The sequence below is a fragment of the Protobothrops mucrosquamatus genome, unplaced genomic scaffold (genome assembly GCF_001527695.2).
Source record: "Protobothrops mucrosquamatus isolate PMUCROS unplaced genomic scaffold, P.Mucros_1.0 scaffold106, whole genome shotgun sequence".
Taxonomy (NCBI): Eukaryota; Metazoa; Chordata; class Lepidosauria; order Squamata; family Viperidae; genus Protobothrops; species Protobothrops mucrosquamatus.
In genome coordinates, this window is record NW_015386478.1 from 1316790 (window position 1) to 1344113 (window position 27324).

A 27324-nucleotide genomic window follows, 5' to 3' on the forward strand; every position below is an offset into this window, starting at 1 on the left:
CCAACATGGGTTTGTCAAAAACAGATCATGCCAGACAAATCTTATTGCATTCTTTGACCAAGTGATAAAATTAGTGGACCAGAGGAATGCTGTGGATATAATTTACTTGGACTTCAGTAAGGCATTTTATAAAGTAAATCACAACCTACTACTTGATAAGATAGAAAAATGTGGGTTAGACAGCATCACCACCAGATGGATTCGTAGCTGGCTGACCGGGCGTACTCAGTATGTGGTCCTCAATGAAATTGCATCTACATGGAGGGAAGTGTGTAGTGGGGTGCCCCAGGGCTCAGTTCTGGGTCCTGTGCTCTTCAACATCTTCATCAATGATTTGGACGAAGGGATAGATGGGGAACTCATCAAATCTGCAGACAACACCAAGCTGGCAGGAATAGCCAACACTCCAGAAGACAGGCTTAAGATACAGGAGGATCTGGACAGACTTGAACACTGGGCGCTATCTAACAAAATGAAATTCAATGGTGAAAAAAGTAAGGTTCTACATTTAGGCAAGAAAAGCCAAATGCACAAGTACAGCATAGGTGGCACCTTGCTCAATAGTAGTAACTGTGAGAGGGATCTCGGAGTCCTAGTGAACAATCACTTAAATATGAGCCAGCAGTGTGCTGCAGCTGCCAAAAAAGCCAACACAGTGCTAGGCTGCATTAACAGAGGGATAGAATCAAGATCACGTGAAGTATTAATACCACTTTACAATGCCTTGGTAAGGCCACACTTGGAATACTGCATCCAGTTTTGGTCACCATGATGTAAAAAAGATGTTGAGACTCTAGAAAGAGTACAGAGAAGAGCAACAAAGATGATTAGGGGACTGGAGGCTAAAACATATAAGGGACGGTTGCTGGAATTAAGTATGTCTAGTTTAATGAAGAGAAGGACGAGGGGGGACATGATAGCAGTGTTCCAATATCTCAGGGGTTGCCACAAAGAAGAGGGAGTCAAGCTATTCTCCAAAGCGCCTGAAGACAGGACAAGAAGCAACGGATGGAAACTAATAAAGGAGAAAAGCAACCTAGAACTAAGGAGAAACTTCCTGACAGTTAGAACAATTAACCAGTGGAACAACCTGCCTCCAGAAGCTGTGAATGCTCCAACACTGGAAGTTTTTAAGAAGAGACTGGACAGCCATTTGTCTGAAATGGTATATGGTTTCCTGCCTGAGCAGGGGGTTGGACTAGATGACCTCCAAGGTCCCTTCCAACTTTATTATTATTATTATAGACTTTATTAACAATTGTTAAGTCTGGGATATTATATATAGCAAGTACTTGTCTGTTTAAATTCAAAATTCCCAGAACATTTTAACTTCTTCATTTCCTATTACTTTGTCCTACAAGTTTTGTGATCCCACAAGCTTTGCAAACAATTGGAATTTCTTACCAATATTCTAATAGATCATTCTTGCTATTTGCCATGCCATTGTTTCTACTGTCTGTGCAATCTTCTGGCAGTAACTAACCAGGTGGTACACTGTTTCTTCAGTTGCTTTCTTCTCAATTCATCGCCATTATTTTTGTGATATTCTTACTTTTAGTTCTGCTTAGATCCAATCCATTATTCCAGCTATATAGCTAATGACTGGAATTAGCTATCTGAAAGTTGCTGACAAACAGGTAGTTGGCCTGTAATTGCTGCCTCTTCAACCAAGTTTCAATTTCACTTCCTTGAAGTATGTTGTTAAACTGCTTGGCAATGCATTTATGATGACTGTAGCATCTTGGGGTCATGTGTTTGCCAACTGCAACCTTTCCAGCCAGCTTCTGACAAGCAAAGTCAAGGGAGGAAACTGGATTCCCTTAATGACTGTGATTCACTTAGCAACTGCAATGATTCACTTAACAACTGTGGCAAACAAGATCGTAAAACTGGATGTGACTTATTTAACTACTACCTTATTAGCAACATAAATTCTGATCCCAATTATGGTCATAACTCGAGGACTACCTGTACTAGCATCTTTTAATACTTGTGCTACCAGTAGCTGTTTCTTTGGAAAAAGCTTCAATGCAAGCAAGCTTATTCTGTTCTTTTGATGCTGTTCGACATGCTCAATTCTTCTTCTCCTTCTCCTTCTATTAAATAGCTTTGTTCTTTCTGAAAAGGTAGAGAAGTGGATGCCTAGTTTAGAAATGAAAATGATTTAATAGCTATGCTGGCTTTCTCTACTATCTTTGCCTTAGCTGCTTCTGGCAAGGTTTTGATTTCTTTGCCCTGGATAGACTTTTATAGTTCTTCCAATTCTGCTAACATGGATCTGTTAGGTCTGTTCTCTTATTTCTGATTCTGGATGTTGTTGTTTTTTCCAGCACTGGGTGTATTCTTTTCAGATATCCTCCTCACAGTCTCCTGGTTTCTAGTCTGGTGCCTTAAGCACCACACCATACTGGCTCTCTTATTATAGCTCTCTAGTTATTAGGAACAAGATTCCTGACTATTTAGAAGTCAAAGTCCCATAAGACCTTCATCAGAAAACTTTCCAAAACTTTTTCAGTTTGGTGTCCCAGTCATTTTTACCACATTCAAATCCAAACTCTTGGAAAGTTTCCAAAAGTGTGGCTCTCAAACTCGAAAAAGATTGTGAACCTGTTCTAGAATATTCCATTTAGGGTCAAATTTCAAATGAAGCCATACAACTTAGTTAAAAACAGAGTAAAAGAGGACTAAAAGGTCCCTTTAAAATTTAGTATTGAAACTGTATAGTATGTAGAACTGAACTATATGTTCAGGAGGAACATGTTTTGGACAAAAAGGCAATTCAAAATAGATTTTTGTTTGCAGATAATGAAGCAATCAAGTAATTAAAAAAGAATATGAGATTCTGGACTTAGAAATAGGAGTATGAGTTAAAATAAAACATATCAGAATAATTGTCAAGCGCCAGGAAAATCAGGAGATCCAGATAATTCAAATATGTATAAAGATTTATTATAAGTTTGAGCTTTCTTCAAGAATCTGAACTACTAACAGCCAAGGGAAATTAGTGGGAGATAAGAATAGAAGGAATTCACTGGATTTAGATCTCTTGTGGGTGTGAAGGAACTCATGATTGGTGACACATTTAACCCCCTCCCTCGGGCTCAGCCTGGTCATCTCCTACAATAATAATTATATGAATGTTGCATCCAGTTCTAAAGACAAATTCTAGAAAAAGGAATTATTTGGGCAGCAAATCAAATAAGAGCAGTACAATGAATACTCAGACACAAGGATATTTATCAGTTTTCAAGCAAAAGTCTTAGGGATATGTCCTGCATGGGTTGAAAGAGGCAGAATAACAGATGTACCTTATTGACTATTTATTGGAACTCCTAGATAATATGTGTTTGGGGCTAAAAATAAAAAAAAAGTATGAAGATATGATTCTGCTGTAATCATAAACTTTGGTGACCTAAGTAGTTAACCATGCTTCATAACTATTTCATTTTTATCCATTGGTCTATAACCAATGCGAAACTTGATTTGATTATATGTACAACAAGATGACATCTTCTTAGATACGGAATGAACAGTTGGAATGTTTTTCAAGTAACTTCCAGTGAATTTAATCAGAAGAAATATGTAGCTACTTTGTAATTTATTCATGCCATTCCATAAAGAGCAAAAGCCCAAATGTTTTCTTTCTAGTATTCCTTCTCTTCCCTAATTGGGTCATTTAGTTTACGAATTTAGAGCTCTTGAGGATGAAGAATTAAGTATAAGACCCTGTCAGTCCATTCATCTATCCATCCATCAAAAAAATAGAAGGTTCAAATTATTAGAATTTCTAACTGTTGGCATTTTAGATTCAGAAATATCTGGTAGGTGCTTGAAAGCCTATCTTACATTCTTTGACTGACATTGGCATTTTACATTTATTATGAAAGTTCCCTAGTGATTTGAGATGTTTAAAAAGTTATCATAGCAGTATCCAAGAAATCGAAACTTACAAATTAAGAAAAAAATTACATAAGCTTTTGTTTGCTTTAGTTTCTTATGCTAATATAAAGTATCCTGTATAAATTGGGGTATTTATACAGGATAAGTCATAAGAAAAGAACCATCTTCAATTATATCTTATTTTGATCAAAAAAGAAGATAGCAGGAAGTAAAAAAAAATAAAACCACAAGTGGAATAGTATTACATTAGCTATTTAAAATGGGACTGATGATAAAGAAAATTTGATTAAGGAGATTCTGCTGCTCTGCATACAAAAAGAATTCTTTGTATTTCATTAACAATAAGAAGGTATTGAATTCAATATAGCATTTACCGAGATTTGACTTTATGCATAGAAGTGCCTTCATTTTTTTAACCAAATGTACCATTGAATAACCTATACAATTATTTCAGAAGTAATTATATCATTTTACTGCTAATTTCATTAAAACCTCACTGACAAAGAATTAGTTCTTTACAGGTGGTTACAAAGTTCTTTATTAGTACAATTAATACACAGATATTCATGATATTTTACTGTGAATTTTCTTAAAAGGCTGCAATTACTAAATTAAACAATAGCAAAAAGAAGTACTGTATAAAAAAATAAAGGTCAGAAAAAGACAATTTTACTCCTCACCATATTAATAGCAATAGCTCTGATATAGCAAAAAGCACAAAAAAGTAAATCTTTCTGCTATAGTAAACAGAGCAGGTTTTTTTTTAGGAGAGAAAAATATGCTAGTTTGACCCTCAAAAAACTCTCCTCTTCAATAAGGGGTACAATTATAAATATAATTTTTCATATTCTTACTGTATACAACATTTTAACATGGTTGGCATATCACATTCCTAACATTTTCAATACCAGTTCTTATATTAAAATCAGTCTTTGGATGGAAATTAATTTCCTGATACTTAGATTTTAACAAACATTAAATTTTCATTAACATCATAAATGAAGCTTGTAATTAATAATTACAAATTATTATTGTAAGCCAATTGGATCCTTTCAGAATTCTAAAACAGTAACTAGTTAGATAGCAAAGCTAGTGTGCATATAAATCGATGCAGTCACATTTTATTACTGCAGTCCTTAGAGATAAAAATAAACCCAGTTTTTAAAAATTAGTGCAAATGCTTATTTCCCTTACTTAAACAACAGCATTTTTCAAGTCGAAAGAGAAAAAGGCACAAGTGTTAGCAATCCCATTTTGACAGCATGTGTGGTAGATATGACTTTCACAGTCTGCTGGCAGTTTGTAGGAAAGCCACCACACCTGTGACTCTGCTGTTGATTAATGAGTCTTTCAACTTATCGCTACCATCTGAAGGAGGGCCATGGCCTTTCTAAGCTTCACTGGTTCATTCACTTTCAACTGCAATCCTACCGTGCTAGCTTCTGTACAAAAAAACCCACACCTGGTTAAAGCAAATGAAAATCTCAATATGTTTTTTTAGACAAATCAAAAAGGATGTAAAACTAAAGAAAATGAATTGAAGAAAAGGGAATACAGTTGTATCATAACTGTCAACCTAAAGATTCATTTAAAAAGCTTCCCTCAGAGATATATGCTGCAAACTTTTGGAGTGACACTATTCTTTCTTCACAACAATCTGGAGGTCTGCAACAAAGGAATTTCCATTTGAAAACAATTTGCTACATGATTCAAGAGAAACCTTTCCATATTCTGCCATTATACCAAAGAACTTGTAATTTACAATTTTTTATGTCTCTGGCAATTAATAATACATTGAAACAATGAAGTAAGTGCCAACTTTACAAATAAGAATACTATAAATATCACAAGATTTTTAATCTGTCTTTAGAGAATTGGCTTAAACCAAAAGGAATCCAGAGGCAATAAAGATAACTACCCAATGAGACAAAATATCAATGCTTTGGGCTAGCTAGATAAACTTTCTCCTTTTATAGAACTGTCTGTAGTCTTCAAACTCTCTTTTCTTAACAAAATATGATCTGAAGTGTGAAGGCAATTATAATTGGCTCAGTGTCCTGAAAATAATTGCATTCATTCATTAAGACAAAAAATCCTCTTTGGAAGAAAGAAAAATAGGGTATAATTATAAAAATGCTTAAGACGGAAGCAATTTTTTCTCCGTATTATACAAAATAAGATACAGCCAAGATAAATTATTTTTGCCAAACACAAAAAAATAGTAGAAGCCTATGTTGTTATTCAACTTTAATTATGAAATGAGATTATAGAATGCTGAAACCCAAAATTATTTTATTTTCCTCAATGAGAGCAGCTTGTAAAGTAATTAGTCTTAATAAAAACATGGAATATTGCTTGTTTAGTTTTAACACTGGAAGACACAAATGTAACACCATTATTAGTTCAGACTGACTTAATTTTATGAATGAACAATATAACAACCTCTCAATCTTTGACAGCAAATATAAATCTAAATGAAGTAGGATAGAAAAGGTATTTGGTGTTTTTGAATATTGGTGTTGAAGAAGATGCCTGAGAACACCATGCCCAACCAAGAAAACAAATGGATTCTTAAATAAGGCAAAAATGACCAGGTTGAATCTACCATATTTTGAAGCCATTATCTGAAGATTTTGCTCCCTTGAGAAATCCATAACACTGGGAAATGTAGAGGGAAAGAAAAAGCAAAGACAACCTGCAGCATGGTGTACAAATTTAATTATAAAGACAATGAGTGCACTATTGAAAGTTCTGAAGAGACAGGTTGGGAACAGATCATTTTGGAGATGAACTATCTCATTCCTAAGAGTCAAAACAACTTAATGGCACATAATCTATCAATATAACTGTCCCTTATAAAAGAGAATACAGCTATAAAGAGTTACTAATCATGATAATTATGTATTACCTCAAGATTAGAGGCAATACTCCCCTAAATAACAGTGTCCAAGCATGGGGATAAATAAACCTGAATTAGTCTTTCACATATCTCAAAAAATTATAAATAAAATTATGGAGGCCCTTGAATATATATAGGTTTATAGGCTTCAAGGAACATTGCCAGGACTTTTTATATTTGATACGTTTCTAATGTAGCATATGACATGCAAAGAAACTGGTTTCAATTTAGGTTTCCAAAGAAATATTGTTGTCAAAACTGCAAGCCCCATATACATACAACCATTATCTCATGGTAGATTTGGAAGAGAAGGGATCAACAGAACAGAAAGGAAAGCTTGTTGACAGGGCTAATACTCAGTATCAAATAGGCTCTATTTTAGAAAAAAAGTATGAGGGAATTTAACTATTAATAGATGAGACATTCAAACAGGGAATATTATGACAGCTGAGTCTTTTTATAGCATAACTTTATCATTTGTTAAAGATAATATTTATAAAAAGGATAAAAGAAGTAGAGCTAGGCTGTATTTCTTTTCTATACTAAGTGATTAAATGCGGATATCCTTAGTGCCAAAAACACTGATACATTTTGGAAAATTGTTCAAATTATTATGTATACCATAACAATAGGGATTTTAAAGCATGCTGCTATAGAAAATCAGTAATATTATAAATATATATGTATATATATATATATACATATACATATATATAAATTTATACATACATAGATATGCATATATATATATATATATATATATATATATATAGAGAGAGAGAGAGAGAGAGAGAGAGAGAGAGATACATTTTCTCTATACATAGACGTATATGACATATATGTAAACACATATATGTATAGACATTATGACGTTTGACCTATTACTGTTTATATGTACACTGTGAGCTTATGCAACAGAGATAAATTTTTTGTGTGTCCAATCACTCTTGGCCAATAAAGAATTCGATTCTACCCTATAATATGGCAAACATTCATAGCACTCTAATATACATGTATTCAGTTTTGTTCTCTGATCATTTCAAACAAGAATAGTAATACTATTGCAAATTAAATATGTGCAACTAACATTTTACGTGGCTGGAGGCAGTATATAACCATGTATCTAGTGATCTATGAAAGAAAGGGTGCAACTTTCTGCTAACATACCCATCGCAAATATATTCTGCAAGGAAATAGTTTTTGCCAAATGCAGGACACACATTTTTTTTAACAATATCACCAGAACAAAGGATTTGGTAGTATTACTATTTCATAATAGTGAAAACTGCCTAGTCAGTTATGTTATTTTTATAACTGAAATTGTATAAGTAGTCCTCAACTTACAACAGTTCATTTAGTGACCATTCAAACTTACAACTGCACTGAAAAAAGTGACTTATGACTGTTGTGGCATCCCTGGGATAATGTGATCAAAATGTCATATATCATTTGTCAAATGCTTGGCAATTGGCATGTATTTATGATGGTTGCAGTGTCCTGGGTCATGTGATCCCCTTTGGCAACCTTCTGACAAGCAATGAGGAAGCCAGATTTACTTAACAGCAGTGTTACTAACTTGACAACTGCAGTGATTCACTTAACAAATGTGGCAAGGAAGGTTGTAAAATGGGGCAAAACTCACTTAACAGCTGTCTTATTTAGTAACAGAAATTTTGGACTCATTGTGGTTGTAAGTCGAGGACTACCTATATATCAAATCAAACTGATACTTTAGTACTTCTCAAATAAAATCATTTTCAACTCTTCAATATTGCATAGCAATTTAAAATTCATTGTAGTATTCATTACTATTATTTAATATAACACCATACAGTGTAGAAACAGATCTTTATATTTAAACGTTTAGTCCACTAGTTAAAATGACTTTTACATTGTTTCATATTTTATCATTTACACTTTATCAAACAACACAACGCTTATCAAACTCTAAGAAAACTTTCCCCTTCCCTAATTGCATTACCTGTGTGCTAGCAGTGTCCCAAAGGTGATTCTATTTTGTCCCATATAACTTGGCAGCATATTTGACCAATCCCACTTCCACTCATTAATGACACACTGTTGATGTAAAAAGAGAAAGTATGCTTAGTTATTAATCAGAATTAATATGATCAGCAAATTAAAACTCCAGCTGTGATAAACTAAATAAGGAAAAGTGAGGGCTGGAGCAAGGACTTACACAGATAACATCAATCTTATCAACAGAAGAAGTGTAAGTGAGCAATTAATTTATAAATCCATTTGGGGATGTAGCCATTATTTATATAAAGATAAATCATTTTTTGAATTCTCCTGTTGTTAATGGTGTTTTATTAAACTATTTTCTTTAAAACATTATACATTTTTATGCATTGTAGCAAATTACCTTTTTTACTGACATAAAACATATTAACAGGAAGACCTTAGTGTAACTACGATATGACTTTACATATCTACTGTTATATAAAATAATCCATATTCCACTAGATTATTGTACATTTCTGTAAACTTATATAATCAATGCTAACTCATGTAATATCCACATTACACAAACATTTTCCTTGCGATGTCAAATGATTTCATGGAAGACAGAATGCCATCCGAAGCAATATGGAGTACACAACATTAATTATCATTAGGTAATAGCAAAATCAAATGTCATAATGAGAAGGTGGAAAGATAACTTTTAAAACAATGTATGTTTCACCAAAAGGTGGAGAGACACTGGTCTCACTGTAAAGGATTTCGTTAAGTGGTCTTTTCTTTATATTCAGTTACAATTATTTATTTTACTCCTCTGGCAGACCAGCATGGTGTTTTTCAAACTTGGCAACTTTCAGATGCAGCTGGGAAATTCTGGGAGTTAAGTCCACACTTCTTAAAGTTGCTAAGTTTGAAAGACACTGATCTAGTCCATTCCTATCTGAAAATGATATCTCTCTTCTGATAGAGCCATAGTCATTTCCCAATTCTATCTGTGTTTAAGCCCATATCTCAGGCAGTATCTGGAGATAAGAGGTTCATATGTGAGTGGCCCATGTTTCTTTTTTTGCCTCTAGCTTCAATCCCAGAACATTATTCATGAGGGAACTCAGTGCTTAAACTGAAAAGAGGTTTCTGACACTGAAAAGATTAAAAGTGTGATAGATTACTGCCTGCTTTCCAAAGTGCTACCAGTTTAGTTCAGTTTTTTAAAATTAACTCTCTAACTGACAGCAACTGTCAGTCTCTAAGAACACATCTTTTAATTCTCAAATGTGATCTAAGAATAACTAAATGATTTTACCCTGTAGTTTCACAGGCACAAAGTACTCAAATTGAAATGGTCTCCATGTCTAAATGATTTTATGCTGGATAATTTAAATCTTCCTAAGTTACTAAAAGTTAAAACTATCATAACTGAGGAAGGAATTCTCAAGATGTTATAAATAGTTCTAATAAACAATCATTTCTAATTAAGATTTATTGAGAGATCTATAATGTATAATCAAATAACTAACAGAAACATGAAGTATGTAGATAATTGGTTTAATTAAAAGTGCCTCTTTTTATGAGACAATTAAGAAAAATCAGTATTTCATATCATGTAAACAATCTTCCTGATCTTCCACCTCGTTGGTTTATAAAATTCCTATTTAGATTTAAAAAACAAACAAACTTGTTTTTTAAACAGACTTCTGACATAGACAATGTAAATTTTAATACTATCAATTCTCCTTTTGGGATCCTATAATTGAAACTGCTATCTGTTCCCTTGATCAACAGTTCAAATCAGGGAAACCTCCTGATACAACAATTTGTTTTACTTAATTTAGTATGGGCAAAATCTGACTTGGTAAGTACCTCTATTTATGGCTGTTAGCAACTTAAGATAACTCCTTTGGGTTGGAACAGAGTTATAAATGCCCCAATCTACAAATTAGGATCTCCAATAAACCCTGCAAACTACAGATCTATAAGTTTTTTTATCCAATATATGGAAACTGAATGCCAGATTTCTAAATAATAAATTAGCATCATTTCTACAAAAGAATTCTTATTCATAGAAGCCTAAGCTTCTGTGAAAGGTTAGGTAACACTACTTTGGATCATTGTTTGTTCTTTTCTCATATTGCAGAAAAACATTCCAGTCCCCCAAGGAGGGAAACAGTTTGCTGCATTTATGGGTCTAAGGCCAAATTTTGGCAATAATTATCTCAAGATCATGATAACTGAACAAACTTCAATAGTTTGTTGAAATACTGTCAACATGGCCCTATATTATGGTTTCTGTTAAATGCTATTCAATTTTAACTATAGGTTTGGTATTCCTATTATTGCCTTTGCTTTGTATTTGCTTCTTCTTCTTTTCCATAAGTTATGTTATGTGATATAAACAGTAGGTTATTTACAGTAGTTGGTGGAATTTTCTGAACCATGTGATTTGTTAAAGATTTGAAGCAGACAGCAAAGCAAAGTCAATGACAAAATACAATTATCACTAATGTACTATAAGAACAGCTTATTTAACCGTAACTACAATTTTCAAGATATTATCTACACATCTCAAAATGAGGATGATCTGCACATATACTAACAACAAATCTTAAAAGCTAAAGTATATTTTTCAATAAGAAACATCTCTCTACCTGTAAGCATTCTACTAAATATAGGACTGCCTATAAAGAAATTTAGAGATGATCTTGGGGAGATATGAAAGAACTATTAAAGACTAATTTGCAGACAAGATTATACAGTCTTGAGAAAGAAAGCATGAGAAAGAAACCCAAGATTCTTTGATTTATTTAATATAAAATGGGACACAGAGAAATCTTTTGATTTTCATGATTCTGTTACAGATCCCAACCCCCGGTCCACAGCTCAGTGCTGGGCAGCGGCCTGTTCGGAACCAGGCCGCGGAAGTGGTGGGTGAGTATGCATGTGCAAACCATCCCCTCCCCCCACCACCTTTCCCTGAAGAGTGACCACATCCTGAGTACCTGAGAAACACTTACACATAATGTTCTTCAAACAGAACAAGGTGGATAGATGACAGTACAAAAAACTCCCTACAGTTACATGAAAACTATCAGTTCCTCTTTATATTTGTCTGTCTGTCTACCTATCGCAAAAAAAATCTATCTATCCCATTTTTGAACCATCCACCTCTCTTGGGAGATCATCATTTTACATCATAAATATGAGTGGCTAGCACACCTACCTGATAGAACTGTTTAAGATTTGGACTGCCATGAAGTAGCAGCAAAGAGTTAATGATACCCATATATCTTTACTATAAAAAATTTAGTCATCATAAAAAATTTTGTACCACAGATCAGGTAGCCCTAATCACAAACACCAGCTCAGAATGCCATTCTAAAAGCCACATATTATCTGCCAGGATTTAAACATTCTCATTCTAACAATGAAAGTAGAAAGCTAGGATCATGCTGCCATTTTACATAATTATAGCAAAAGGAAGGCCGTATAAAAATATTATAAAGAGCTACTGCTAAGTTCAGATATGCTAAAAGATCCTCAAAAAGTGGTTGGCTTCATTAATATCCTGGTCTTTTGGCTTTCATTAATTAATGAAACTATTTCAAAAATTCACACAAGGCAAGGCTATTAATCTAATTTATCAAGTCAAAACAGAGAGATTTGTAAATTGGATTCAAAGGGCAAAATGGACAATTAAGAATTGCAGGAGACAAACATAAGGTGGTAAGCAGGTGTCACAAGGCAAGGCAGAAATGTGATCAAGATGAAGCAGAAGGACAAGAATTCCATTACCCCTACTAATGAACAGTATGAACTGTAAAGGAAGCTATTCCAGTGCTTAAATTTCAGACTCTGCACAATCCCATCAAGTGTGTGATACCTATCAGTCCTCATTAAGACATCATTGAGAGATCCAGTATGATTTCATGATGTGGGCCTGGAAGACTCAGATTCAAGTGTACTCTCAGCCACTTTAAAGGGTAATTTCACTATCACTCATTCCCACCTATCTCACATGGATTTTAGGGGGGAAATGGAAGGCAATGCTGTGTATAATCCTGAGCATTGAGTGTAATGTGGAATAAAAATTTACTAAACACATATGCAACTGAAGAAAAATACAATTCATACTATTATTCTTCTCTGCAAACATATACTCCTTTTTCTGATTTTGGCTCTCTATCAAACACTATTCAACAATATTATCTTAAAACAAGCAATCTGCACTGCATTCAGAAAGTATTCAGACCCCTTTCACTTTTGTCAATTTTGTTATGCTACAGCCTGATTCTACAGTTGTTGAAATTCATTTTTCTCTCATTAATCTACACTCAGTACCCCATAATGACAAAGTGAAAACAGAATTTTAGAAATGCCTGTAAATTTATTAAAAAGAAAAAACTGAAATATCACATTGGCATAAGTATTCAGACTCTTCACTCACTACTTTGTTGAAGCACCTTTGGCAGCAATTACAGCATCAAGTCTTTTTGGGTATGATGCGACAAGTTTTGCACACCTGGATTGCGGGATTTTCTGCCATTCTTATTTGCAAATCCTCTCAAGCTCAGTCAGTTTGGATGGTGTCTGTCAGTAGACAGCCATTTTCAGGTCCCTCCAGAGATGTTCAATAGGATTCAAGTCAGGGCTCTGGCTGGACCACTCTAGGACATTCACAGAGTTGTCTCTAAGCTTCTCATGTGTTGTCTTGGTTGTGTGTTTAGGATCAATGCCATGTTGGAAAGTGAGCATTCGGTCCAGTCTGAGGTCCTGAGCACTGTGGAACAGGTTTTCATTGAAGATATCCTTGTACTTTGCTCCATTTAGCTTTCCTCCAACCTTGACTAGTCTCCCATTCCCTGCTGCTGAAAAACGCCCGCCACAGCATGATGCTGCCACCATCATGCTTCATTGAGATGATATTGGGCAGGTGGTGAATAGTGCCTGGTTGCCTCCAGAGATAATGTTTAGAACTGAGGCCAAACAGTTCAGTCTTGGTTTCATCAGACCAGAGAATCTTGTTCCTCACAGTCTGAAAGTCTTTCAGGTGTTCTTTTTGGTAAAGTCCAAGCAGACTTTCATGTGTTTTGCACTGAGAGGCTTCTGTCTAGCCACTCTGCCATAATGCCCGGATTGGTGTAGGGCTGCAGTGATGGTTGTCCTTCTGGAACTCTGTCCCATCTCCACACAGGATCTCTGGAGCTCAGTCATAGTGACCATCAGGTTCTTGGTCACCTCTTTTACTAAGGACTTTCTCCCCTGATTGCTCAGTTTGACCGGTAACATTGGAAGAGTCCTGGTTTTGCAAAACTTCTTTCATATGAGAATTATGGAGGCCACTGTGCCCTTATGAACCTTCAGTGCAGCAGAAATTTTATTGTAGCCTTCCCCAGGCCTGTCTCTTGCAATAATCCTATCTCTGAGCTTTGCAGGCAGTTTCTTTGACCTCATAGCTTTTACTCTGCTACAATATGCATTGTCAGCTGTGAGGCCTTCTACAGAGCAGTGTATACCTTTCCAAATCATGTCCAAACAATTTAATTTACCACAGGTCGACTCCAATTAAGGTGTAGAAACATGTCAGCAATGATCAAGAGAAATCTGAGCTAAATTTCAAGTATTGTTGCAAAAGGTCTAAATATTTATGCCAATGTGATATTTCTATTTTTTTCTTTTTAATCAATTTACAGGCATTTCTAAAATTCTGTTTTCACTTTGTCATTATGGGGTACTGAGTGTAGATTAATGAGAGAAAAATGAATTTCAACAACTGTAGAATCAGGCTGCAGCATAACAAAATTGACAAAAATGATAGGGGTCTGAATACTTTCTGAATGCACTGTATTTAAAAGACAGACTTCATAGGAAAAGGGGCCATTGGAACAGTCCCTGAAAATAACCCTTTCAGCTCTAACAATACCATTCCCAATGGAATGTGGGAAAGACCTTGGGAGACAAGACAAAGAGATGCTGCCTTAAGGAATAGTCAGATGACAGCATAGCTTGCAGCTGCATAGTGGGAGGATTTAAAAAAGGTACTTTGAATATAATCTAAACCAAGCCCAGTCATCCAGGATACTGCATTCCTTCTAGTGAAGAAGAGTCTACTACTTTGCAAGGCAATCTATTTTATAGCAGTCCTATTTTCAGAAACAATTCTGATTGACCCATCTACCACATGACAGCCTGTCATGTCTCCCTGCCATCTTCCTGTGACAAGACTACTGTTATCTATCTTCTATTAATAATGGGCCTAACATTTCCTTTTCTTCCTTTTACTCATGTTCTGTTTCTTTTTACTTTCATTGCACACCTGAACTTTTGTGTGTGTTTTACTCTTTCCAACTTTTTACAAGTACTTTGCTAGTATACTTTCTTGATTATTATATCTATTTTCCATTACAATACATTTTTAGCACAGTGAAAAACTCCCTATGTATTTACTATAATTTCCTAAGCAGACCCCATTTTTATCTCACTGGAATATTGTGCAATTTTACTTTTAGGATCTTTCTAAGTTCCTTTCAGAATTTCTGTCTAAAGGATCCCACCTAATACTTTTCTAAACCAGATGCAATTAGTTTCCCTCATATCTACTTATGCTCCAATTTCTTTCTGTAGTATTCTGATCCATAAGATGATTTTCCTCCTAAGATTCCCAAGTGTTTTTACTTCCTCAACCAGTTGCCCCCTTTAGTTAGAACTGGATTTAGGAGTGCATGTATATGGTTTATTTTTCTATCTTCTAAAAGATTAAAGAGTTAATAAGATCACTAAGGAATACTTGGGACTTTATAGTCTTCACCAAGGTGGTTTTCCATCAGACATCCAGATAGGCAGTCTCCCATTATTACATATAGGCACCTAGAACATTCTGTAATCTCGTCCAGAAGGGCATTATCCAGATCTTAACTGGCATGAAAGTCTTAAGACTACTATAGTAATATATTTATTGCTTCTCATTCCTTATATTCTTAATCAAGTGTTTTTATTAGGAGTCTTATACTCAAATTCTTGCTCTCAGTATTGGATCTTCACATAGTGCCACTCCTCCTCACCTCTCCCCTATTTTTAATTCTGTTCTAATCCCTTTTTTAATGTTATATTCTTCAGTCTTTACATTCTACTCATGAGATTTTATCTCAGTAGTTTTCAATAATGTCTACTAAATTATGTTCACTTTTCAGTATTAGGACTTCAAGTTCTTTTTATGTTTTTATAGAGACACTGGAATTCTAGGGGGCATGTAACTTGGTCCATCCTTTGCTGTATTTATATGCTCATTATTGGGTCTCTTCACACACTGTATATTTCTTTCAGTCCTGTTCCAGGGCTCGGTTTTGCATTATTTTCTAGACTCTGCTCCTCCCTCACACAGTTCAAAGCGTTTTGAATCAGGTTTGCATGATGCCTTCCAAACACATTCTTCCTAGCTCCCATGAGGGTGCCTCTTAACAGGAATTCCTCATCTTGAAATATGTCCCATTAAGACTTTCTGGATATCCAGTTGCTTACTTCTAGAGTCCATATTCATCCATTATCAAGTTCTTAGTCATCCCATTTTCACAGAAAGCAAGATTCTTCCAGAGTTTCTTTAACAAGATTTATTAAAAAGGAATAAAGTTACAGAGTTCTCAATAATTGGATTTTCTCTATTTAGAATCAATTTTCTGTCTCAGATTACCAAGGCAGAGACTTTCTCAATCTCATATTCACAATCCCTGTGTTAACTAATAAAGTAGAAATATTCAGAAGTTTAGGATATGGAAATCTCTCAGGCTCTAAACATACCACTATATTCTTCCTGGGTCACATCCTTAAAAAAAAATGAATGAAGAAAACACTTCCAAGAATTCCAGAGAATATAAAAAGCTACAGTGGAAAAAGAGGAACAACAACAATAATTTCTCTCTTTCCTTGCACTGTCATTAGTAGAATGAGACACAAGTTACCTATTACATCCAAAATCACCCTCATATTAGTTGTAACCTGTCTTATGACAAAGAACCCGAGAGTCACCAATGAAGGTACTAAAACCTGATATAACTATGTAGATATTTTGAAGAAAAATCTGATCACTTGTTAACAGTATCAATTTACTAAGTATCAAATTATTTTTATATGACAGCATATTAAAAGAACATTTTTTAAAAAATTTCTTAGCTGCAAAGTCAAGGTAATATAACAAAGGTTTCCGAAGTTGTAGCTACTGTACAGTAACAATTGCTTGTCACTTTCAGGTTAATAAAGCAATGCAGTCCTGTCACACAGTGACTGAATTCTACCCAGAGTTGTCAGCTTTTGAAGGTCTTATACTACTATGGTATTAATGAATGGAGGAGTCAGTTGTAGCAGCTAAAAATATTGTCTGCACTCCAAATTAAAGGCTAGCTTAACTTAAATCATTTAGTCAAACAATATTTAAGACAGTAGGAAATCCAAAAGACAAATCTTCAGTTTGAGTTGAATTTATCTGAAATGAAACCTTAATCAGCTTAGCCAGCATTCATGAGTACCTTTATTAATATTTTCATAGAAATATACAATATGATAAAAAAATATTTGTTCATTAAATGTTCAAACTAATTTTTGCCAATATTTTCAATTTTCTTTCTTCTGCACTCTCAGTCTTTTGAAGCAGGATGGGTGAGCAAAAAGATGCCACAAATTTTAGTGGAATGCTACTTTATTGTTGTAGAGTTTAATAAACACAATCTTCAAAACCTGCCAGAACTTCCCTTAGCCCCTTCTTATACCAAACAGAATCAAGGAGAGGTCAGTTTAAGTTCTTTCTCACACTTTCTCCTTTCCAGGAGTAAGTTATCATTTCTCCTTCCTGAATGTCTCCTGCATGCATTCTCAAGGTTACCTCTATTACTTTTTCCCAGAACCGTATGGGGAATATCTCTCACAGCATTACCGGATTATAAATAATTCCAACTGCAGCAAGGTCATTAACAAAAATGTAACAGAATTTTGTGCATGATTTCCTAGTCAAATTCGGCTCTGAATATGTAGGAAAGTATGTCAGGCTGCTGGCTCTCTGACAAACTGATGGTTCAGCACACTCAAGCACAGCTTTATTGTTAGCCTAACAAGCTGCTCAAAGTCAAGTCAGAGAAGGTCATATGTGACCATACTGACTCCTTCAAGATATGTAACCTTTGAGTTTAAGACACTAATATATATCTTGTTGGCCATCTTGCAAAGTTGCACTACAGAGCAATAGAGATAATGTTGTTATTAATTGCCTTGTAGTGTACTTGGATACAGAAACAACAAGGCTGCCTCAAGGTTTGCATTTTATATATGTGTATGTGTGTTTGCATGTATGCGTGTGTGCTAGAGACAACATACTCAGTATCTGAGACAATGAGCGCTGCATTCTTGCTGCTTCAGAATCTGCATGCACCATTGATCATCGTAAAAGTACTACTAACTCAGAGAGTGCTGATCATCTGTTTGGGGCATGCCTCATAACAATCTTATTCCTTTTGCAATGGACAATTAGGTGCATCAAAGCTGTAAACACTGACCATCTGCCGGTCCAATATATAGCACAATATATGTATCTTATTCTAAAAAAGACAGCTCTAGATTTGAGTTACTAAAATTTCAAAACAAAGATATATATATATTTCTAGTAAAGAAAACAAAAGTTCATAGAGTTCATTATATCTAAAGGGAAACCAGGGGAGAGGGCATAAGTGAAGAATTTGTAAAATAAGAACTGAAAGAATTTTTAGAATGTTGAGGTGGCTTCTTCCCCCCTCACCCTCAAATTTCAAGGAGTCAATATGAGTTATGATGCCAGGCAAATAATAGATTTATCCATCTTGTTCTAATGTTTATGTTGATTTATGTTTCTCATGAAGTTTAATCTGCTATTTTTAAAAATAGAATTTTAAAACCTGGCAACTATAATTTATGGAGGTTTTTCAACAGTCCTCTTAGATATTTTAATATTGTCTTCTGTAACAGAAGGGAGATGCTTGCAAATCAGAGACACAAATACTGAGTTGTTTGGTTCTTCTGGCAACTATAAAATGTTATCCAGGTGGCTCAGTGGTTAAACAATCTTAACCATTTTATTTTTTGTTTAAAGGGGGAAATTCAAAGAGGATTTTTCTATAAAAGTAAAAGGGAAATCAAGATGAGTAACACTAAAATGAATTAATCCTACTTAATTCATGGAAGGCCATCAGTTTAACCACAGAACCATCTTACACAGATTCTGGCAATTAATTTATATGCAAAAATCTCATTCTTTTAGATTTGTGTCCAATTGTTAGGTAACACTTGGTTGCTTAGATAAGACTATGATAAGGGTTCCATATGGAAGAAGTGGCAGGATTGCTCATAGGGTAAGGTTGTCTCAATAATCTATTTTCTTAACTACTTCTAATAATCAAAATAATTTAGGATCTATTATATCTTCTCTGATACAGTCCTGTTATAACTTGGGAACAGATTTAGGCCTCACCTAATTAATTAATTTCAAATCTCTGTTGAATGTCAGATAGGTCTGATATTTCACTTGAAACCATAGTATCACCAAGAATGTTACACTCTTATATATTACTCATTGGAAGCTACTCTGAATCAAGAAGATAATTTTCCATGAGATGAACATGATTTAGATGTTCCAGCTAATAAGACTGCCAACATTTCCAAGTTAAGCATAGTTGTGTCATAAATCAGGCATAAGGGATCAAAATAATCTTCTGGCAAAATATCTATTGGCTTCTTAAGAATTTTTAGAAACCAATAAAACACCAAAAGCCTGAACTGTCAAACTTGTAGGGAACAATATACAAGTGCTGATTAGAGTATCCCTTCTTCCATCAGATACAATGATGGAACAAAGTTCAAATTTTCTATATAATAATATTTATTCTCTTTATCAATTTATTGATGTGCTTATGTGAGAAAGCAATTAAGATGTAATATTGTACCGAACTGGAAGCAATTTCTAGTAAAAGTATTCATTCCATCCCATACTGCTCAGTATTATTTCCCAACTCATCCTACAGTATTTGGATGAAATCTTAGAATACAGTCACAATACATGAAATGAAATGGAATGAGGGGGCAACATGGGGAAGATGTTATAACAGGAGAAACTCTGCCAATACAGATACCAGTCCTTGCTTCTATGAATCACTTATAAGCATGATTCATTATTGAATGCAGTAGATCAGGGGTGTCAAACTGCCGGCCCACAGGCCGGATGCATCACGCGGAAGCCGCGCCCACCTCATTGCTGACAATGGCAAAACAGTCCCAATATGTTGCGCGATGTCATGTGACGTCATGAGTTTGACATGTCTGCAGTAGATTATCAGTGTACATCTTCTCTGCTAGCTCCCAATGCTGGAACTGTATGAAGTTTTATTTAATTATATAAGTTAAAGGCCATTACTATCCTTTTTGTATTTTAGGAACTTGAAAGCAAATGCTTTCCTTCCTTCCTTCCTTCCTTCCTTCCCCATTCCGCCCTATCCTGAAAAAACTACACTTTTGGGCAATAAAGATAGCTGGCAGTAAGATCAACAATAACAGAGACAGAACTCAGCGAAGTAACATAGTACATTCTGGGAAAATTATAACTGTCTGTTTTCATTCTATTTTTAATCAAAAAGTTTGGGTTTCAGAGTTCCTAATAATGAATCACGTTTTCTTTTAATCATCCAATCACTGTTGTTAAATTCACTGCAAGATTCTGAATAAAGAGGACAAGTATATACAGCAGCCACGATTTTGTCAAATGGTATATATGTATATCCAAATAACTATAATTTCAAGGTTTTCAAAAGCAATCTGAGCTAGGCATTAGATTTTATTTTATTAACAGATTTAAATATTAAACAACATTAGACACTTCGTATAATGACTAACCTTTTTTAAAACATTAGTGCAATACCAGTGGTGCACCTGGAAAGGGTCAAAAACAGGCTGTTCTTTGCTTCTTAACATTAGATGTAAAGGTCTGATGTTTGCTGGGTTTTCTTCAGAAGTTCCCTCATAAGACAGCTGTTCATTCAAATAATCCTTTAAAAAAGAATTCCAACTGAGTACTAATTACACTGGAGAAGAACAAAGAGGTCAGTTATGTAAATGCATGAAGGATTTAAATTCCTCCTATATATTTTGCAGAAACATAATTAAATAATTGTATCTTTTGTATATAAAAGAAATCTTTTACATAATTCACACTGATGGGATTGTAGCTACTCTACAGCATTATGCGGCACAGTGACTTTGCCACTTGAGCTGCTTGAAACTATAGCAAAGTTAGCAGTGGATTATGTTACAATAGTGTGAGGGGATTCCAACTTGCTTTTTTTGAGCATGGAGTCAGAAGTACCTTGTGAAGTCATGGTTGGCCCATCACTTGTAGCAAAAGCCAAGTTTTTACAGCCTTCCAGAAAGCCAACAGGGTTTGGGCCATCTGGATTTCCATGGGGAGGCTGTTCCACTGGGCACATGCAGTAACAGATAAGGTACATCTGCTAAGATCTTCCTGATGAGATTGTTCCACTGAAGGGATGCTTGAATTTGGTTTTGCCTCAGGACAATGGCAACACTATATGGATAGAGGGGGCATTCAAATCAGTCCCCAATCATGATTGGATCATTCTCTGTTTTGGATTTTTCCATACTGCTCCCACCATGCAAGATTTCAAAGGGAGTTTGGGATTATTTTATCCCAGTTACTACTCCCTCTCACAGTTACTACAAATGGTAGTTGAGCTTCAGCTTCAATAGATTCTGGAAGAAACAAATTATCTGATTCTTTTTAAACAGAATTCAGGCCTGAATATAGCAATAAGAGAGCATTGACTGCATTTGTGGATAACCTTGGAGGAGTCAGGATGACAGTGGTACTCTTATCCTGGCCCTCCCTGATCTGACAATGGTTTTTAGCCACCCTTGATCATGGTATCTTTCTGGGCTGATTTAGAGGGGTGGGATGATGTTGTAGTTTTCTTCCTCCCTCACAGGACTTTTCCAGTTGTTGGGTGGACAGGAAGGTTAAACCCTAGGAATTTGCTTTGTGGGGTACTTCAGGCAGTAAGCTTCTAATCCTATTGAAACTTTACATAAAACCACTGAGTAAAGTCATCAAATGGCATGAGTTGAACTGTCATTGAACTCTGATAATATTAATTGTATATCTCTGCCTCTTTTGATTCTAAGGTTCCTCTTTAGTGTCTGGAAGCTCTGGGGAATCTGAATGGGGAGAAACAGGCTTATTTTCAACCCTAATAAGATTCAATGGTTTTAGGGCCAATATTTCGAGGAACCTTCCATCTTTAGTCCTGGATAGGATGGTACCCACTTCCCCAGGCAGAACTGGAATATAATTTGGAAATCCCCCTGGAATTATGACTCCTATTTAAGAACCAGGTAGAAGCCTTGGATCTGTCCTTAAGTATCATTCAGAAGCTGCACTAGCCCTAATGTGCCAGTGTGAATAGCTATGGCCACATATCATTGCACCTATGCTACACTACCACTTTATGAGTTGCCAATAGACTTCCAGATAAGAATTCAAGGTGCTGAGTGTCAACTGCAAAGCCCTTTGCAGCAGGGGTCCACAACCCCCTGGCCTCAGCCCACTACCAGGTCACAGCCCATTCAGAACCGGGCTGCACAAGTGGCATATGCGCAGCTCCACTTGCGCAAGCAGTGGGTACTTGCAAGATTGGCAGCCACTTGTTCTCGCACACAAAGCTCCATTTGCGCAAGTGGCAGGTGAAAGCACCCGCTACTTGTGCAAATGGAGTTGTGCGCACTCACACACACGCCTGCCACTCACATAGAACCATCTCCTCTCCCCTCCTGCCAGTATGCTAAGCTGGAAAGGTTAGGAACTACTGATTTATGGCACAAGGTTGATTTACCTGCATATATTACTCATATTAATTTACCTGCTTATATTACTCATATTAATTCCTATTGATCACCAGATTCAACAAAGTTGGAATGCTCTTTCTATGACCTTTCTATGAATGGACTCAGGACATATCCTTCTCTCTAGTGGCATCTGCTTTGTGCAACAGTTTTCTCTAAAATTCAGTCTGGCCCAACCTTGTTGGCTTTTTGAAGGTCCCTAGAGATATGACCCTTGAGTTTTAGGAATTGGACTAAGACATTGAATGAGTGATTGGGAGATGTTTTAAAAAGTGCTTTATGGAGTTGAGTGATTGTTCTTGATTGCTCGTTGTTTATTTTTTCTTCCACCTATTTATGCCCCAAATTAAAATGGCAATTCCTTAAATAATGAACAAACTGTACTCAAAGTTACAAATTCCTTTTTTAAGCTTTACTCCTAAATGAAATGATTACAGAAACTAGCACATATGATGTAAAGCTGACAAAAAATTCTATTAGCAATCGTGTTCATTTATATAGTTTTGGAGTACAAGTATACACACGAATCTAATATATCAGTCAGCAGTGGCCCATAACTGAGCAATGACAATATCGTAAGTAACAAATAAAAAATGCTTCAGAAGTCAATTCAAAAATAAAAGTTATCTTATTTACTCATTGGGCAATTTGCACATAGCTGAAATAAATTGACTTTCACTGAAAAAAAAATCAATGATTATGGTTGATAAGTTTATATTTTTTAAAATATAATCTGTACACATTCATATTCTTTTAACTATTACATTAATCTAATTTTCCTTAAAATACAATGGAAATAAAATAAAACAAAAACAAATGGAAACAAAATGATTTTATACATACTTACACGAATGTTTTTTGTGTCAGTGTTAGAAATCAGAAATCAGTTAATGAACCATGACAGAGTTTATATACCTAAATAAAAGGCATATAATGCCCTAAAGTAACTTTTTATAAATAAATGCAGGAAAGCTTAAAGCGAACAGTGTAGCCCAGTGAGGTATTGACTCAGGTATTGACTTTAGGAAGCATTATCACCTCCTTGAGTAACCCTTAGCTGCCAGCAGATGCTGCCTCAGGCCACTACACACCTAATTGCTCGGTAAAAAAGGCCGTTTCCCTACCTCATTGAGCTGGATGATGTGATAAATTTGCCTCAGGTATTCACTGCCACCTGGTTTGTGGCAGATATCCAAGGCCATCATGTTTATTTTCTGCTCAGTCAATTCAAGCTCAATAGTTTCCTCTTCTAAGATCCTACTATCTTTTGCAGTAGTAATTGTACTAAAAAGAAAGCACAAGTATTACAATACGAAGCGATGAATATTGCCGAAAGATAGTGTCTTAATCCAGAAGACCAATATAGTTATCCTGATTTGGGCTCTTCAGTCCTTAGAGTGTGTGATTATATGATAAAATGATAGAAACACAGTTTTGCAAAAATCCTTTAGTGCAACTTTTCAGATATCTTTTTACTGTTCACAACTACCTTTCTGCTTATGTTTTTAAATATATGTGTCCTCTCTTTATGAACAAATATCCCAGTAAAAAGAAAACATAATACTTCAAATTAAAAACATGCTAAACTCTCCTCACTTTATGAAACAGTATCCCTAATAAAAAGAAAACATAACACTTTGATTTAAAAACATGTTTAATGTAAAAATATAAGACAATTAAATGCTTTCTATTATTCTTAACCAAAAAAGCACACTTTCGATAACATACCCTTGGTTTCTTATTTTATTACATTATTTTAAATCCTAATCAACACACCACACATAATCATTATATTAAACAAAGCTTTTAAAAGCTTCTACCTTTTAAAAAAATTCAACATATTATTCACTGAGTAATTTTATAACAATTTTCAATTTGGGAAAACAACAAATTGTTAAAAGCTTGCACTTCCTTTTTGCATGTGACACCTGGGCTGGTTTACCTAAATATTCCCATTCTAATATTAATAATTTAATATATTATGATCCGACTATAAGTTTCAAACTGTATGACAGTATTGCATCAATCCTCAATTAGCAATTTAGAAACTCCAAAGCTATTATAACATTTTTAATTATAGCAGAGCTGACAGTACAATATTCTCAAGGAATACCAAGTATTTATTCTTATGAATACAAGTGCACTCTAGTACCTTAAGTCAACACAGAATTAAGCTTCATTAAATTCAGTTGGGCCCATTCTCAGATAAACATACAAAGGACCGTAGGCACAAATATTAGATTTAAGTAACAAATTTAAGTACATTTAAATTTATTTGCATAACCTATGTACATACATAGATCCCAGTAATTAATATTACAATATAATACATCACTTTAGAACATTCAAAGCAGTGAATAATTTGAAATTATAGTCACTACAATTTAATTCTACAGATATATGCTATCATTACATTTGATCTAAAAGTTTGCAAAGAAATACATCGTTACGACATAGCAAAATTAAAAAGTAGTATTTTGAAGTTGCATAGTAGTGCAGCTGAATGTTATGTCAAGCTGCTTACAGGATGACATTGAAAAAGTTGAGGCCCTCTGACAAATGACTGTTTCAGTGTCAGCACACAAACTGTATCCTTTCCTGTCCATCACTGTGCAGGTGAAGCAAATGATTGGATTCAGTCAGTGTTGTGATTAATGAGTTCCTCTCTAGATTTGGGACTGCCTATCAATCATGTCATTAGGGAGAATGTGCCCTGAAAGAGGCAGACCTCAGCCAAGGAATAACTGCATTCATCTTAATCTTTATATGCACCCAGTCTGGCAACTCAGGGTCACCATAATGAAAAATAATAATGTTCAACTCAACAAATTACATTGAAAAGCAGACATTTCTTTTGAGACTGTGTATTCTCCACAATCTTAGTTGACAAGTTATAATTTTTTTGGGGGGGCGAGGGTTGGGTAACAATAAAGTGAAGGTTATTTTAGTAATAGTTTAAAGTAAGGTACAAATAGACTCTGTCCACTATTTCTATGAATATGAAATTTATGTCTGTTAATTGTATTTTATTAAGCTAAGATTATATTCTTCAAAATATAATCAAAACTACATTTGATACTTTAACTTTCTTAATATATGCAAAAATATACTACACAGTTTATAAAAATACACACAATCAAATTTAATAAATGCATCAGGTAGATAGTAAAAAGGCAATATCCTAACTACAAACTTTCCTTTGTTGCTTAATATTTCCTCGTTTAAATGAAAACTATAATTGTGGGGTTTTTTTCAAGCAGCCATTTATTCAAAATGGAGCTGTGCCAACCAGAAATATGACAAAGTGTCATATTTCCAAAGATGTTCTCCCTGTCTGAGGAAGTTGGCCCTAAATAAGCTAGTTTCCTTTGGAAAGTCGCTGAACACTCATCTTCTTTCTATCCATGCTCACTAATGGAAATCGAAACAACTGCTTATGTTCTTTGGGTAAATGGCAATATAGGAAATCTATTCTTTGAACTTCATCTTTAGTAACAATGAGTTCCAGGATTATCGCAGAATTCTGCACTAACACAATTGCAATGCTGGACTTCCAGTTTTGAGATGGCACTATAGGCACACCTCTCCCTTCTCTCCTGACTAAAGGTTTTCAAACGGCTGTATTATCCGACCCTGTGCATAAAGACTCTGATCAATGAGTAATTAAATTTTTGTATTATATATTATCTTGTTTTAAGTTAAACTTAAATTAAAATTTAAATGTTTTAAGTGAGTCCCAAAAAGATAATAACTAGCTAAATTCCAACTGTGTGTCACTATCTGCTGAGCCAGAAAAGATGGCAAGGAATCTTCAATTATCCTGTTAAGAGAGATCCTGGCTCAAGTACAAGTCTTGAAGCTGATCCAGCAAGATCTGGTTGAGCTTAAGAATGATTTTAAAAAGATTTAAGAAAAAAGTAGATATATATACCAATGTTCATGGAAGAAACTATCCTTGGTGCCTACATCTGGATTCCATGAACAGTCAATATAGAGTGCTGGACTAAGACCTGAGAAAACCTAGTTCAAGTGCGCCCTAATCCATGGACACTCACTAAGTGACTTGCAGCCAGCCACAATATGTCAGCCCGAGCTACCCCACAAAATTCTAGTGGGAAAAATTGGTCAATGGAAGGCAAGATATAAACGCAACTAACTAGTTAACTAACTAAATCTACAATATAATTTTTATCATTGTAGATCAGTGATGGTGAACCTTTTAGAGACTGAGTGCCCAAACTGCAACCCAAAACCCACTTATGCATCATCAAGTGCCGGGTGGGTGTGGCCCATTGGATAGGCATGGCTGTGATGGTAACAGCAGACTGGGTGGGACTAAAAAGTTCAATCAATCAATTCCAACTTTGCAAGATCTTTTTTTCCCCGCAAGGTTGAAATTGACTGATTGAACCTTTTTTTTTTTTTTGCACATGGCGGCGGAGGCCTAAAGCGAAAAGATTTTATAAAACCCAGCTGAAGGCATAGGACTGGGGCGACGGCGTGCGTGCCCACAGAGAGGGCTCTGAGTGCCGCCTCTGGCACCCGTGCCATAGTTTTGCCACCACTGTTGTAGATCATAGTGCAGGAACAATGAAAGGAAACCAGGCCACAAAAGAACACAGTGGCTGGAC

The 27324-nt window shown here is 35.1% G+C and overlaps 1 protein-coding gene across 1 annotated transcript in view; it reads right to left on the reverse strand.

Moving 5' to 3' along the window:
- The window catches only part of KIAA0825 (KIAA0825 ortholog), a 153390-nt gene that overhangs the window by 68675 nt on the left and 57391 nt on the right, over positions 1-27324 (reverse strand). The window contains exons 16-18 of the mRNA XM_029283475.1: positions 23818-23977; positions 20675-20827; positions 8781-8875 (exon numbers count right to left, since the gene is read on the reverse strand). Coding sequence (XP_029139308.1) covers positions 8781-8875; positions 20675-20827; positions 23818-23977 — 408 coding nt within the window. The remainder of the gene's footprint in view (positions 1-8780; positions 8876-20674; positions 20828-23817; positions 23978-27324) is intronic.